The sequence below is a fragment of the Astatotilapia calliptera genome, chromosome 4 (assembly GCF_900246225.1).
Source record: "Astatotilapia calliptera chromosome 4, fAstCal1.2, whole genome shotgun sequence".
NCBI lineage: Eukaryota > Metazoa > Chordata > Actinopteri > Cichliformes > Cichlidae > Astatotilapia > Astatotilapia calliptera.
In genome coordinates, this window is record NC_039305.1 from 19,658,591 (window position 1) to 19,674,856 (window position 16,266).

The 16,266-nt window shown below is 36.5% G+C and overlaps 1 gene segment (V, D, J or C); it reads right to left on the bottom strand.

Moving 5' to 3' along the window:
* Positions 1 to 5,177: 5,177 nt before the first annotated feature.
* Positions 5,178 to 7,182, bottom strand: LOC113021555 (Ig heavy chain V region 5A-like). The segment is given in 3 exon segments: positions 5,178 to 5,313; positions 6,860 to 7,031; positions 7,117 to 7,182. Coding segments are annotated over 3 exon segments (351 nt in total).
* Positions 7,183 to 16,266: the final 9,084 nt, after the last annotated feature.

Below are 16,266 nucleotides of genomic sequence, written 5' to 3' on the forward strand. Positions count from 1 at the left end.
GAATGTGATTTAAGAATGTCTTATAGAGACAAAGCAAAAAGCAAAACTTACTGGGCAGAAAATGAGCAACCAGCAGCAGAGTGACTACATTCATCATTTTGAGGCTGGAGATGTGACCTCTCATGCTCCACATAAAATACAAGACAAGTCAGAATTATAGAAGTACTCTGCACAGACTAAAGATTTGCATCAGAATATCACTGGGTGGGAGTGGAAAATAGCCCAGCAGAGTCAGTCACTCACTTGCATTTTCATATTTTCATTTTGAAATCTAAAGACTTAAAATTATGTTGTTGTTAACTCAAGCTGCTCTATTTAAATTCATTTAATAAAAAGCACTGTCTCTATATCCACTATCAGTGCCTTAAAACACACTATTGCCTTTGCAACACTTCAGTATTGAATTTTTTTTAATAAGTTATTGATATTTTCAAAGGAAAAATAGCATTTGTTATAATGATCTTATCTTCAAAAAATAGCACTTACCACTGTCATAAAACTTGTTATGTACTGATAGAAAACAGAGGAGCAACCATCAGGACCTTCTTATATTTCTTTAAGTCATTTTTATGGCTTTAAATGTGATGACAAGCACTGTCCTGAGAGAACGATCATCTGCAAATATATCACATAAGTTATGAATATCAAACTGATATGATCATGTTACATAAAATGGATGTAACAACATTTTTGTGTATGTTTTATTTGTTTGTTTAATTATTTAGTTTTGTTTTGTTTTTCAGCTACAGTTTGAAACTTTGTGATTAGATTTAGCAAAAGATCCTGGCTTGGGTTAAGATACACCATTTTATTGTACTACCTGGGATGTTAGCTTGAAGTGGGACATAATGTTTTAAAGTGTGATACGAAGTGGACTTGACCAAAGATATAAAAAGGTCAGTTTTCTAGATGACTCCTCATCATGGAGAAATGAATTCTTATACACCCCTGTAAAACAGAGTAAGATCATCACTTTTCAAGTATCAAAAAAGTTAATTTGATTATTTCGTTTGCTTGTTTGTTTGTTTTTTAGGGTAAGAAGACGTTTTTTCATAGTTTTTTCATAGTTTTTTTCAGTGTTTATCCCAATAAACTACAGAAAAAAAAAATATGATGAAATTAATGTTCCTCCTGACAGACCATGCTTTGAAAGCAGAATGCTGTTTTTTGGTACTTATGAATAAAAACAAAATAACACAAAATCTCAGTGAGGCTGACCAGTACCTACATTTGTAATGCTGTTATGATTTAGATCATTGAAATGTTTCAGGAAAATGTAATTACTCTTACAGTTACAAACAAGTAAAATAAAGTGTTCTTAACTTCGGTTTGGTCGGGGCAAACTTAATTAATAATATAATACTACTTGATTCCATCCATCCATCTTCATCCGCTTTATCCGAGGCCGGGTCGCGGGGGCAGCAGCCTAAGCAAAGAGGCCCAGACCTCCCTCTCCCCAGCCACCTCCTCCAGCTTATCCGGGGGAATACCAAGGCGTTCCCAGGCCAGCCGAGAGATATAATCTCTCCAGCGTGTCCTGGGTCTGCCCCGGGGCCTCCTCCCGGTGGGACATGCCTGGAACACCTCACCCAGGAGGCGCCCAGGGGGCATCCTTGTCAGATGCCTGAACCACCTCAGCTGGCTCCTTTCGATGTGGAGCAGCAGCTGCTCTACTCTGAGCCCCTCCCGGATGGCCGAACTTCTCACCCTATCTCTAAGGGAGAGGCCAGCCACCCTTCGGAGGAAGCTCATTTCTGCCGCTTGTATCCGCGATCTCGTTCTTTCGGTCACTACCCACTACTTGATTGTTTGTGTTAAACGATGTGTCACTTAAATGTGTTGATGGTTTATCTTCAGCGGGCATTTATGTAACTATAAATCCTGTGTAAACAACTTTATCACAGAGGAAAAAAATAACAATAAACAAATATTACACATTCCTGCAAAAAAGAATGTATTATATCATTTTACTTCATTAACCAGTTTTAAAGGATGAAGATTATGTGTTAAATATTTTAACTTAAGAAATGGGTGTAGGGTGCGGCTATTGCAGTGTGGACTGTGCATTAGATGGATGGCCATGAGAAACACGACACAAACTCAACTGTTGCAGTCCCACCTTTAGGTCAATGTAAAATACATTTTCTGTGGAGTTTGTGTACAGCCAGGCAAATTACTTTGATTACTATGTGTATCTGGTACAGTAATACACCTCAGAGTCCTCTGACTTTAGGTTTGATTGTCACAGATACAGCAGGCTGTTGCTGTTATCTCTGGTGATTTCTGTTCGTCCTCTGTGCCTATTCTGCTGGAACAGGCAGTTCCACTGGCGTCATTATAAATACGCCCCCAACTATTCCAGTGCTTTTGCTGAATGGTGTCTGATCCAGTGCATGTTGCAGCAACTAAATGCTAATCCAGATCATCTAGAGGAGTGATTCAAAGTCTCTTCAGCATCTCCAGCATCTGACCTGTAATACCGGATGACATAAAAGGAGAGACAGGCCATGGAAGAATGATATGGTCAGCAAGGATGTCGTCTGGAATTACTTGTACAACTCTTAAGGATAAAAACACAGCAAGAAGCTGGAGAACTCACAGGACAGACAGAAAACAACCAGAAAAGTGAGTTCATTCATCATCCTGAGGCTGGAGATGAGGCCTCTGATGTTTCAAACAAAGTGAAAGTCACCAAAACAGTAGTAAACTACAAAGACATCATAAAGAGGGTGTGGTACAAGTACCCCAACAATGTCTACCACTGAGAAGTTTATTTTCATGTTAAAAATCAGGTCATTGTAAAATACTGTATTTTTCATTGTCATTTTGAAAGCTATTACTTGGGGGGGAAAAAATATGTTAATGTTTATTAAACAGTTCTACATTAAAACATTTTCAATTAAGTCATCTAACTATCCAAAATTGCCTTTCCTGTTAAATGTTTTTTTTTTCTGACAGTCCATGAAAGTACATGCTTGATTAATGTATGAAATGCACCCCAGTTGACTGGAAAATTGCACCTGGCATGAATTGTGATATCCTAAAAAAGGGGGTGACAAAAGAAAAGAAAAACACCATTAAACTGTTGAAACACGACGAAAACAGACATCTGCAATTAAAATATCTACAATCTAAAATATCTAATTATAATTTTTTGGTGTGTTTATTTTTTTGTGTTTGGTTATTTTTTTTCCTGTGTCAGTGGATACGTTTCATCTGTGCGTGTCTGTTGATGGTTGGTAACAGTGCCACATACACAGTAATAGACAGTGTCTTCAGGATGCAGTTTCACCACTGTTAATGTCAATATATTATTGGAATGTGTTAGTAACTTTTTTATTCACTGAATAAAGAAACAGTGAATCAGTAAAACTCAGGTTAACAATAAATTTCAAATCAATGAAGTGTTGATAATATTTATTATATGAGAACATGGCTTTTAAATACAGCTTTTTTCTGAATGTGTATATGATAATGAAGTAAAGAAAAGAATAGTTTTGGTTTGACGTGGGGTGTTAAGTTTTTGTACAGAGTTTCGTTCTCTTGTGTCACTGTGGCTCTCGAGCACAATAATAAACAGCTGAGTCCTCAGTCGTCAAGCTGTTCATCTGCAGATACACCTGCTTTCTGCTGTTGTCTCTGGTGATGGTGAAGCGGCCTCTGACTGACTGAGAGTAGGCTATAGTGCTACTGCCACTGCTGCGATAGGCGATCCATTCCAGTCCTTTTCCAGCAGCTTGTCTGATCCAAGCAGCATGAATATCACTGCTGAACCCTGAGTATGTACAGGTCAGTGTGTGGGAGTCTCCAGGCCTTTTAACCACTGATTCAGACTCTGTCAGTGTTTGACCCTCAGTACCTACAGAAATATTAACTTATTGTTGTGATCACATCTTCATTAGAAAAATGTTTGTTTGTCCAACAGATTTATGTATCCTTACCAGCCAAGGTAGAAAACAAAATAAGAGAGACAACTAAACAGTTTGGTCTGATCATTGTAAAAGTCATTGTTGTTGTCCACTCTGCAGTCTGTGACTTTTACTCTGCAGATGAACATTTGAAGGCATTGGCCATATAAGTTTTGCATTGGCTCCTCCTACTCAACAAAAAACAAAAAAACTCTTTTTCACAAAGTGAGAAGCAAAAGCTGGAAAATGTATAAATGACATTTGTCAGTAATATAACCATGTACTATAAATAATTGCGATGCAGAATTTTCTGTTTCAAATGAACAATTATTAAGACAGTGTGACTGAATTTCTGTCTGCTGTCTATGAAGATGAGAGTAATATTCATTTCAATCAGAGTAGCACTGCACTACCTTTCCAGCAGCATGTCTGATTCAAGGGTTCCAGTAATGACTGTCAAACTCTCACTTTATACCCATCAGTCTCTGGGATTCTTCAGGCGTTTTGACCACTGATTCACACTCAGTTAGGATTTAACAGTACCTACAAACAAATATTTAATTATTAGGGGAAATTAATTAGGGAAAAGTTAACCTTGCATCAGTTCCTCCATCTGTTAAAGGACCACACCTTAGCTCATGCAAAATAGTCAGTAGCACTCATGATTTTCATCATGTTGCATTTTTTGTAGAAATTCATGAACTGCAGCATGTCTGCGTATGTGTTCATCTTATTCTTCTACTGTAATCTTTTGCTATTATTTGTGAACACTGGAATATGTGCTCTTACACTGCTAATATTAAGCAGCGCACATTTTTGTTTGTTAATTTCATAAAATGGAAGAATATAGAATAAGAGGCTTTGAAGCATGCACACTTTTTTATTTTAATGACATCTATGGAGCTTTATAAACTCAAACTTCATTGAAGTTATAACAACTAATCTTATCTTAAGTTCTAATTTGAAGACATTTCATTACAAACTTGCATTATAGTTGTTTATGTTATGTCTTTATGTTGGGCACAAGCTAGTTTGATTAATCTTAGGCATAGCAAGTTAAGTTATGGGTGTAGCATATATCATTAGTGTAATTTTCATATTTTCTTTGTTTTTGTTTTTCAAGTTTTCATTGTTATAGAAAGTATACAAGCCTTTCTTATTTAACCACTCCAAAACCATAAATGGTCTAATGGCTCCTCCTCTGGTGGCTTCATGTTACAACTATTCAGACATTGAAGAGTTTTTGTTCAGGCCTGCTGATGGTTTCTGCTACTGTGACTCTCTGGCACAGTAATACACAGCAGTGTTTTCAGCCTGCACATTCTGTCCACTTAAAGTCACTGTCTTGCTGGAAGAGTCAGCGCTAATATTGAAGTTATTCTTTAGTGAATCTTTGTAGTATGTGGTATATTTATTGATTGATCATACTTTATTCATCCCGAGGGAAATTGGGTTAAGGCTGCCAGCCGTGCCAGCGCCATCTTACCCTTCCGACCATACATACATTACACAAACATCACATGGGGAAGACAGGTCAGAGGGGTATAACATGGAAAATGCACAACATGAGGAAAGATGAGTGATAAAATAACTCCCCCCAGACTGAGCTTCAACAGAGAGATCAGTTTGAGAACAGAAGAAAACACCTCTGCACATAACACATGAAAAAACTCTTAATACACCAAAGAAACACATGACAAGCAACAGGGATGGGTAAAGGGTGAGAGACAGCCAGTGTAGACAGTACATCCGAGCCTGCAGCATAACCGCTGGTCTCCTTGATCCACCGTCAGCATCGGAGGGGAATAAGCGTCGAAGGCGTTTGGAGGGGGAGGGGGGATGAGTGTACATCTGCGTGTGTATATATATATATGTGCGTGTGTGTGTATGTGTCCAGAGTTCAGCTGAGACAGTGTCCTTCGCCCTGCCAGGCTAAGTAAACAGTCTTCCAGCCAACCCAGGTGGCCTTACGTAGGATAGGAAGAACAGTCTAAACACAGTCGTTATCAGGGTGTTGTTGTTCAGTTCCAGCCTTGAGACCACAGCTGGCGCCGAGTGGTAGCCGCATGAAGTGATGATGTGTTTACTTTAGTGCGAACAACTCATATGAATTTCAAATCTGTTCTAACAGTCCGACACTGGTCTCTCAATCTCCCGTTGGAGAGCCGCGAGCTTCTCCATGATGTTATCAACCTTGCGCTCCATGATGTTGTCATTCTTGTGCTCAAAGAGCAGATTCTGAGAACTCACGACCGCAGTGAGCTTCTCCAAGATATTATCCAATTTGCGCTCAGAGATCTTATTCTGAGTATTCACAGCAGCCGTGCGTTCTCCAAGATCTTATCTGTGCTGACTCAATGAGCCCATTTCGAGAAACTCACGCCTCTCCCCATCGTTCCAATCCCAGCGGGCAGCCTTGTGGGGGTTTGAACAGCCGGTTCCGCTTCCTTAATTCTTCGATAAGCCAGGGCCAAGCCAGCTCTGATCAGCAAAAACCCTGTTATCATGGTTCCGAATAGGTAGATATCTTCAGCGTCTTCGATCGACACTCCCGCCAGGCACACCACCCTCCAGTTCTGCCACTCGTCCATCGTGTGCAAGGAAAGTACCTCCAGGACACTCAGGCTCACCCGAGCCCAGACTTCTCATTGAGGAAAGGGTGTCAATTGCATTCAGGGACCAGTTGATCAAATCCATAATTCCTCTTTTAGGTTTTAGAGAACAGACTGTGAGAGAGTATTCCAGGGAAAAGTAATACAAAAAACACAAGACTAGACAAGGACACAAGAGGCTAAGCAGGGAAGCTAAGGGAGAGGAGGAGGAGGAGAGGAGAAAAGTGCGACCGCACAGCAGTGTCTTCAGGCTGCATATTTTGTCCATTTAAAGTCACTGCCTTGCTTGAAGTGTCTAAGTCAATGCTAAACTTGTTCTTTAATGAATCTTTGTAAAATGAATCTCCAGTATATTTCATTCCAATCCACTCCAGTCCTTTCCCTGCAGGCTGTCTAATCCAAGCTGTCCTCCAGCTGCCCAGAGAATAAGACACCTGACAGGTGATGGTCAGACGCTGACCTGGCTGCACAATCACAGAGGTTGGCTGTGTCATCTGCTCACACTTCACACCTGTGGAAAAAAACATGTTTTATGTAACAGCAACAGTCAGTATGCTGTGATCATTCTGTCAGTGTTTTTTTCCAGTCAGACTCACAGGATCCAGCAGCCAGCAGGAGCAGCAGAGCCACAGAGAACATTTTGGTACTCAAGTTAATCTGATGAGAACTTTTCTTCTGCTTTAACTGACACCATGATTTCAAGTCTTTATAGTCGACTGTCAGGAAGTTTGCTTTACATATATATAGATGGATGCTGACAGATTACAAGATAAGATAAGATAAGATAAGATAACCTTTATTAGTCCCACACGTAGGAAATGTGTTATATTCGGCTATAAGAGAACACACTGCGGCAATCAGTATTTACAATTTTTTTTAACTAATTAAAATAACAATATTATTTAAAACACAAATATAAAGTTTGATGTGTTTTTCATTCAAAAATAATTTTACGAAAACAATCTTACAGTAAAGCAGCTTTTCTCAATCTTCCAGTATGTTGATGAGTTAAATGTAATCTCTGTAACTTCTGTGAGAAAATGGTGTTTCTCACTCCTGTGACGCTGTGAGTCTCCAGCACAGTAATAAACAATAAAATCCTCTGCTATCAAGTTATCAAGAACATGAAAAAATATGTACATTGGTTGCATGCAATAAAGTTTATATATTCTGTGTTAAAACAGTACAATTTTGATAGTAAAAATAATTTTATATCTTTAGTACCTGAAAACTTTACATTTATCACACAGTGTTTATGTTTAGATTTAAACTTTTTTATATGAATGCCTTTAGTCACCTTATGTTAATGCACCATAATTATTTAATTTTGACAATTGGATATTCAGTTATATAAACTGCTTTTTAACATGGTTGCATATTAGTCTTATAAATACTTGCTGGTCAACCTGCTCTCAATGACTGTCAGTGATACTTGCATTTTGTAAGTCTTTAAAAGTTTACTAAAAATATCTAAAATGTTATAGTTCTTTAAACAAACATCTATATTTTCTCAATATTGCATAATTACACAACTAGACGTATCTCTTCTTCTGTAAATGTATATATTATATTTATATTATTAAAACATTATAATATAAATATATTGTATTTATATTAGCCTAGGTGGAAGTTAGCTTCTGACTGAATAAAAAAATAAATTATATTATTTACCATATTATTTAACCTGTTTTTTATACATTGCCAAGTCAGTTAAAATAGTCGTTGTTGTTTTTTAACTCGGCCTTCTGACAGCTACTAAAAAAATACAACAAAGACAACAACAATAAAAACACCCTCAGACATATTCTGATGTTTGCTTATTTAATAACAATCAGAGGTAAACACAGTAGCCCCAAAGTATCTGTGCAGAGTTTTAGTTTGTAGATGTCAAAGTGAAATATAATAAAGGAATATCTACTGACTTGATTTTTACATCAGTCATCATTCTTCTATCAATTTAACTCACATTGTAAAATCCCTTGAATAATGTAATATCTTAAATTCATCAGTGGTCTGAGGGCTCCTCCTCTGGTGGCTTCATGTTATAACTGTTTAGGCACTGAGGGGTTTTTGTTCAACTCTATGGCTGTTTTGATGCTGTGGTTCTCTTCCACAGTAATACACAGCAGTGTCTTCAGTCTGCACAATCTGTCCACTTGCAGTCAGTGCTTTGCTGGGAGAGTCTAAGTTGAGGCTAAACTTATTCTTTACTAAATCTTTGCTGAATGAATCACCAGGATTATATTCAGATCTATACCAGTCCTTTCCCTGCAGGCAGCAATAAGTAATGATAAATAAGTGTATGTTTAAGAAAGATACTATTAAAGATTAATGCATGTGGTCTGAAAACCAAACAAGATGCTGAATGCAATTTATAGTAAATATTTGAAATAGATGATCAAATTGATGACTAATCCCAACAGATATTGTTAAATATTTTGGAGATTCTTGTGCCTTTGTTGTTTCTTCTTGTGTTAATGAGATTGAACTGCAGTTCATTACTATAAATGTGAACAGAAGAAAGTAAATTGTTCCTTTTGTGATGTGCTGAGTTTTTGTACAGAGTTTCTTCCTCTTGTATCACTGTGGCTCTCGAGCACAATAATAAACAGCAGAATCCTCAGTTGTCATGCTGTTCATCTGCAGATACACCTGCTTTCTGCTGTTGTCTCTGGAGATGGTAAACCGGCCTCTGACTGACTGAGAGTAGTAGATGCTACCACCATCATATCGGATCCAAGCAATCCATTCTAGTCCTTTTCCAGCAGTTTGTCTGATCCAGTGAGCATAAATATCACCACCGAACCCTGAGTATGTACAGGTCAGTCTGTGGGAGTCTCCAGGCTGTTTAATCACTGGTTCAGACTGAGTCAATGTTTGACCCTCAGTACCTGCAGATAAAAACATAATTAGCCTTTGTATTTCAAGCATATAATTTGTCATTGAGTCATAATGTTTGTAAAAGAAATACTTCTGTCCTTACCAACACAATAAACTGACAGGATAAGAAAAACAGCCGTCAACGCTGGATGGTTCATTGTAGGAGCCATTTGTCTCTGCCCAGTCCACATTGGTGTGATTCAATCATGTAGTCCTTGTTTTTTATCCTGTGACACATATTCAAAGATGGAAGATATAATTTTGCATGTGTTCCTCCTCAAAGAGAACCACACTCCACACTCCAATTTGGATCTGGCTATATGCAGAGAGGAGTGAGTTTGGATGGGTTCCAATAGAACAACATGAGGTGAACCCCATACCATTAAAAGATGTTCTATTTTTAGGTACAAAAAAATGTCTATCCAAGCTCACAAACAATTTGATAATATTAAACACCTTCTGTGCCTGGCAGGAATCCCACTCACTTCTGAAAATAAATATCTCTTTTCTTAGAAGGACACCCTTATGGGGCAACCCTGATCTCTCTCATCATATTGCTGACCCAATATTGCGGGGATGGAAGGACAGAAATATTCGAACTGTTGCCGACTTATACAATAATGATACATTTATTGACTTTCAACAACTAAAGGAAAAATTCAAACTCCCAGGACAAAGTTTCTTCAAATTCCTACAAATAAGAGATTGGGTCAAAGAGAGATCCAAAGGATTATTCCCCGAGATACCTAAAGAAACTCCTCTTGAAACGCACCTTTGCACCAAACCATGGAAGTCAATAAAAGGAATAGCATCTTCTATATATACTATTATCAATGAAAAATTACCTGACCATAATAAAGCGTCTTTAAAAAGAAAATGGGAGACAGACCTGGGCTATGTCTATGAAGAGGTAGAATGGCACCATTTATTGGAACAGGCACAGACCATGTTAATTTCTACAAATCACAGGCAAATGCAATTTAATATATTTCACAGGATATATTACACTCGTTATAGGTTACATAAAGGGGTTTACATGATGTGTTTTCTGTTTTGCTTTTTTTTTTTTTTTTTTTTTTTTTTATTCTTTGTTCTTTGTTTGCTTGTGTGTTTGTTTTAAGTTTCTGTAATTATCAATATTGTCATTATTATTATTATTATTATTATTATTATTATTATTATTATTATTATTATTATTATTATTATTATTATTATTATCATCATTATTATTATTATTATTATTATTATTATTATTATTATTATTATTATTATTATTATTATTATTATGCCTGTATTTTCTGTGTTTGGTTTTCAGATGTTTGAGGTTATCCTTGAAAGGCATAGATACAAGAGTGTGCACCTGGGAGTGCCTCTGTGGTCACAATGGCCTGCCATGCTGTGGTTATTTGATGATACTTGCTCTGTCCCATAGTTGTGAGTTTTCTGTTTGTTTGTTTGTTTTTTTGTTTGGTTGGGTTTTTTTTTTTTTTTTTTTTTTTTTTTTGCTTTGTGTGTCTGTTTGTTTGTGTTCGTTTTCTAATTTAAAAATGAAAATAAAGCTTAGAAAAAAAAAGAAACAAAAATCAGGTAAAAAAAAAAAAAAAAATCTGGTAATTCTTTATTTTTAAGTTCATCGGGTCCCAATCAGCCCAAATAGCAAAGAGAAATTAAAAATGCATGCCATGAAAGAGTCTTAGGAGGTTAAAAAAATGATGAAAAACAAAAACTCAAATTGACATTTGGTAGTTTATAACACTTTTTGTTCAAAAACAGTATAACAAAAAAGCTTTAGTCACTTGTTTAATTAAACTTCCAGTGTCTTTTTCTTCACACTTTTTTGTTTACACACAGAAAAATCTGAAAAAAAAGAGAAATTCACTCTTCTGTGCTTTCCCTAAATTTTATAAAAATTTGACTTCAAATAAAGTTTAAATATATATATATATATATATATATATATATATATATATATATATATATATATATATATAAATACTGCAATACAGTAGTGGACAGTATTTTATTTTATTTTTAACTGACAAGTTGTCAGAACTGTCAAAACTCTTTGCACATTCATGAAGATACATAGTTCGATTTTTGCCATAGCTGCTCATAAATAAACACAGAATAGCATTGTATGTGAATGTGTATTACCACTTTGAATTGCAGTACATTGAGGAAAATTTCATCTTGCATTTCTAAAAAAAAAATGCCACCTTTTTTGATATAATTCAGTATTCCTTGTGTTGTTGGCAAATAGAGGAAGTAGTTTTTGTATGACTCTCCAGTTGCTGTGTCTCACTGTGTCTCTTCGGGCACAGTAATAAACTGCTGTGTCCTCAGTCTTCAGATTGTTCATCTGTAGATAGACTTTACTGCTGGAGTCATCTCTGGAAATAGTAAATCTACCCTGGACAGACTGGGAGTAATAGATATGAGTACTATATGTGTGTATAAATGCGATCCACTCCAGTCCTTTTCCAGGAGCCTGTCTGACCCAGTTCATAGGGTAGCTGCTGAATGTGAATCCAGAGCCTGTACAGGTCAGTCTGTGGAATTCTCCAGGCCTTTTAACTGCTGGTTCAGACTCAATCAGAGTCTGACCAACAACACCTGTCAACAGCATCAAATCACACTAAGTTAAATAGTTTGTTGACAGAAATAAATGTTGTGTAATATCAGGTCTATGAGTATTTTCACCTGCCCAGCAGATAGTTAACAGCAGCAGTCCTGTCCTGTAGTCCATACTGTCGAACTGTGTGTCCTTAGCTTCCTGTCATCTTCTCTGAAGTCAGATTTATAGAGGAGGAGCAGCATGCAAAAATATTTTGTTTTTGCATTAACGCCACCCCACAATCTTTTAAGACCAGTCACAATTAGCCATATAGTTAGTACAAGTAATATATAAATCTGTTTTAAAGTCAGCCATTCATTTATATCAATAGAAGAGGTGAAGGTGAACATACTATTGTCAATTTTCTTAATGACTTTTCTTAATAATTTTTTTGTGGAAGGAAAAAAAGGTCGATTAAGTTCTCAATGAGAAACTATGGTCTGCATATTATATGAATTCATTAAATAATTTATATCTCATCATAGCAAAAAAGTTATCCGTCTTTCAAAAAAAGACCAATTTCTCGAAACAGTAAAGAGAGTGAGTCTCTAAGCTTCCATCTCTCATTTAAAAAACAACCCCAAATCAACAAGTTGATAGTTGATAGTGAACTTGTTCTTTGCATGTGCAGTATAATTTGTATTTTCAATCCACTCCAGTTCTGTCCTTATAGGGTCTCTGTTACGATAAAACAAGAAATACAATATAATCTGCATGAATTTTTATCATACTGTCATTGCCTCAGTGAGACTATTAGGATCCAGTGCCAGCTGAGAACATGAGGGTGATAACCCGAAACTTCTCATTTTCTCCTGCACCAGGCTGATATTAATCTTTATATTAATCTGTGGGGAGCTTTGCTTTCCATACAGATACACAATGACTAATTATAAGAGAGAATGAAAGGCCTTATGGCTGTTGGATTAGGCATAATTAAAAGAAAATATTTAAAACAGAAATTTATATTTAAATGTGTCTTTGTTTTTTTTAATTCATCAAAAATTCCATTCAGACAAGATGTCACAAAAGCATTTCCCATGAATGGAGTTTTATTACATCTGTCGCTAACTTAAATGAAATTTCTGTAACTTTAAAAGGAAAAAGATAGCTGGCAGCAAATTGTTCCTGTTTTTGATGTGCTGAGTTTTTGTACACAGTTTCTCCCTCTTGCATCACTGTGGCTCTCGAGCACAATAATAAACAGGAGAATTCTCAGTAATCAAACTGTTCATCTGCAGATACACCTGCTGTCTGCTGTTGTCTCTGGTGGTGGTATATAGGTGGTGATTTCATTGCCATCATAGCGGATCCAAGCAATCCACTCAAGTCCTTTGTTCAGCAGGCTGTCTGATCCAAGCAGCACTTATATTACCACCTCACCCTAGTCTCCAGGTCTTTTTACAGCGGGTCCAGACTCAGTCAGTGCTTGACCCTCAGAACCTACAGAAATGCTAACTCATTAGTAGAATCACTTTTCTTTATATCAGTTTAAATGTCCAAGAAAATGCATGTCCTTACCAACTAAGAAAAAACAAAACAGAATCTGTAAAATAACTAAATAAAGAGATTTGATCATTGTCAAAGTAATATGTCTTTGTCTAGTTAGCAGTGTGTCTATTAGACTGAGTCACGACCCTTACTGTTCAACATATATAAATCAAGTATGAGTTTTGCATTGACTCCTCCTCCTCAACAACAAACACAAAGTGAAAATCTGAAAAAAAATAGAGAAGTCCAAACTCAAACTCCAAAGTATTCAAAAAAAAGTAGCACAAGGTTTGTGTTTGTGTGCATTATATGTATGGACCCAGTCACTGTCATTCTTTATTTCTACTGCAGCATTTGCAAGTGTGTGTCTATTTCAAACTTCAAACACAGTAGTCATCCAACCTATAGTTTTCTGGGTGCGGTTGTTGCACAACCTGATATCACTGCAGTTTAGCAGTGAGAGACTTCACAGGTTTGGCAGAAAAAGGAAGGTTGCTTTTATGAGTAAAGAATATGAAACAAATTAATTAAGACTTTAACAAATTCAACTGAGTCACTCTTGAAAACATGTGAGCATACCTCCTATGAGGGTAGTGGAATTAAGGAAGAACAATAGCGCTTATCAGTCCAGCAAAGAGTGGAATGGAGCGCTGGTCCACACACACACACACACACACACACACACTGTGCCCCCAAAGTGCTGTAAGGATTTGTGAAAGAAAACCATCAGTTCACACAGTATAAAGCATCATTAAGATTAGCATTCACCCTCCGAAAAGGGTGAAGGGGAAAAATCATTGGATGTGACCAAATTAAATCCTTTATGTGCAACTCATACTGTATGATTTAGATTTGTTTCCTGTTCAAGCACTGAGGGGTTCTTTTTCAACTCTACTGATGCTTCTTTTATGTGAGTCTCTGGAAAAGTAATGTTGAAAGTTGAAAGCAGTGTTTGACTTTCATGGGTTTTTGTACAGCGTTACTTCCTCTTGTGTCACTGTGACTCTCGAGCACAATAATAAACGGCAGAATCCTCAGTCGTCAAGCTGTTCATCTGCAGATACACCTGCTTTCTGCTGTTGTCTCTGGAGATGGTGAACCGGCCTCTGACTGACTCAGAGTAGTAGATGCTGCTACTGCTACCACTGATAGTAGCAACCCATTCCAGTCCTTTTCCAGCAGCTTGTCTGATCCAAGCGTTCCAGTAATCGCTACTGAACCCTGAGTATGTACAGGTCAGTCTGTGGGAGTCTCCAGGCCTTTTAACCACTGATTCAGACTCAGTCAGTGTTTGACCTTCAGTACCTACAAGCAAATAGCTCATTAGATACAATGATGCAGACATTTTATGTTTTCATTAGTAAAAGTAAACGTATAATGCTTACCAGCCCAGTTCATTAAAAGAATAAGAAAAGTGAACCACATATGAAGTCTGAACATGATGAAAGCCATTTATCTCTGCAGTCTACAGTGGGTACATCAATGATTTACTCTCTGTCTTAAACTCTCTAACACTTATGTAAAGATAAACTAGAACAGTTTTGCATCAGCTCCTCCCTCAAATACAGAACCATGCTGTAGCTTGTAGTACTGATCATTTCATTTCATTATTATTTGAAATGTATTTACTTGTTAAGTAATTGTGTTCAGGTAAGACAGTCCTATCCTTATAATTCTACATTTTTTATTTTATTTTTTCTTTGATCATAAAATCCTTCTTGATACTCATTTGGGAAAGTACATGTTGAAGCATTTGTTTAAGCATCAGAGTTTCTGTGTTTATGATTATTGTTCATTTAACTGTAAAGTATGAACGGAGTAAATGAATTCTGTTTAGCATACACATAAATATTTCTAAAATTTCTGTTTCCAAAGAGATTGAACTGCAGGTGATTTATGCAAATATCAGTTTGGCTGAGTTTTATGATCTAAATTGAAAGAGGATTGTTTTCTGCCATAAATATCTTGTTAAATATTTATAAAAGGATAGTTAGGCTTGTGCTCAATTCCACTTAACATCTGTTTCATTTATCAAGCTTAATATTACAAAAAAAATAGATTTTACTCCAGCAGGCAAACTGTTGGAGTCATCTCTGGAGATGATGGACCTACCCTGGATGAACTTGGACTAACAGAAATCTGTAGTGCCAGTGTGTATCAGTTCATATTGTATCTGCTGAATCCAGAGCATGTACAGGTTCATTCTGGATGTTCTCCAGGCCATTGCCCCAGGCCAGCATTTGTGTTCAGGTAAAACAGTCTTATCCGCTATAGTTACGTAATTTATTTTTTTAAATTTTTTTTATTTTTTTCTTTTATGATAAAATCCTACTTGATACTCATTTAGAAAAGTACATTATTTTGAAGAATTTGTTTTTGGAAACCAGAAAGTCATAAACTGAAAACTCCGACATACTTTCTTTCATGTGTGTCTGTTTGTTTGTCTAAATGCTGATCTATTCCTACTTTAGGGTTTTGCCAAGTTTTTGTAAAGCATCAGAGTTTCTGTGTTTATGATTATGGTTCATTTGACTGTGAGGACGAACAAAGTACATCAAAATAAAATATGCTTAACATACAAGTATAAATTAAACTTTCCATTCTTTGTTCTTTTAAAATACATTTAAATGCAGGTAATTTGTGTAAATATTATTTTAATGTCGTGAGTTTTTGCACAGAGTTTCTTCCACTTGTGTCACTGTGACTCTCGAGCACAGTAATAAACAGCAGAATCCTCAGTTGTCAAGATTCTCATCTACAGATA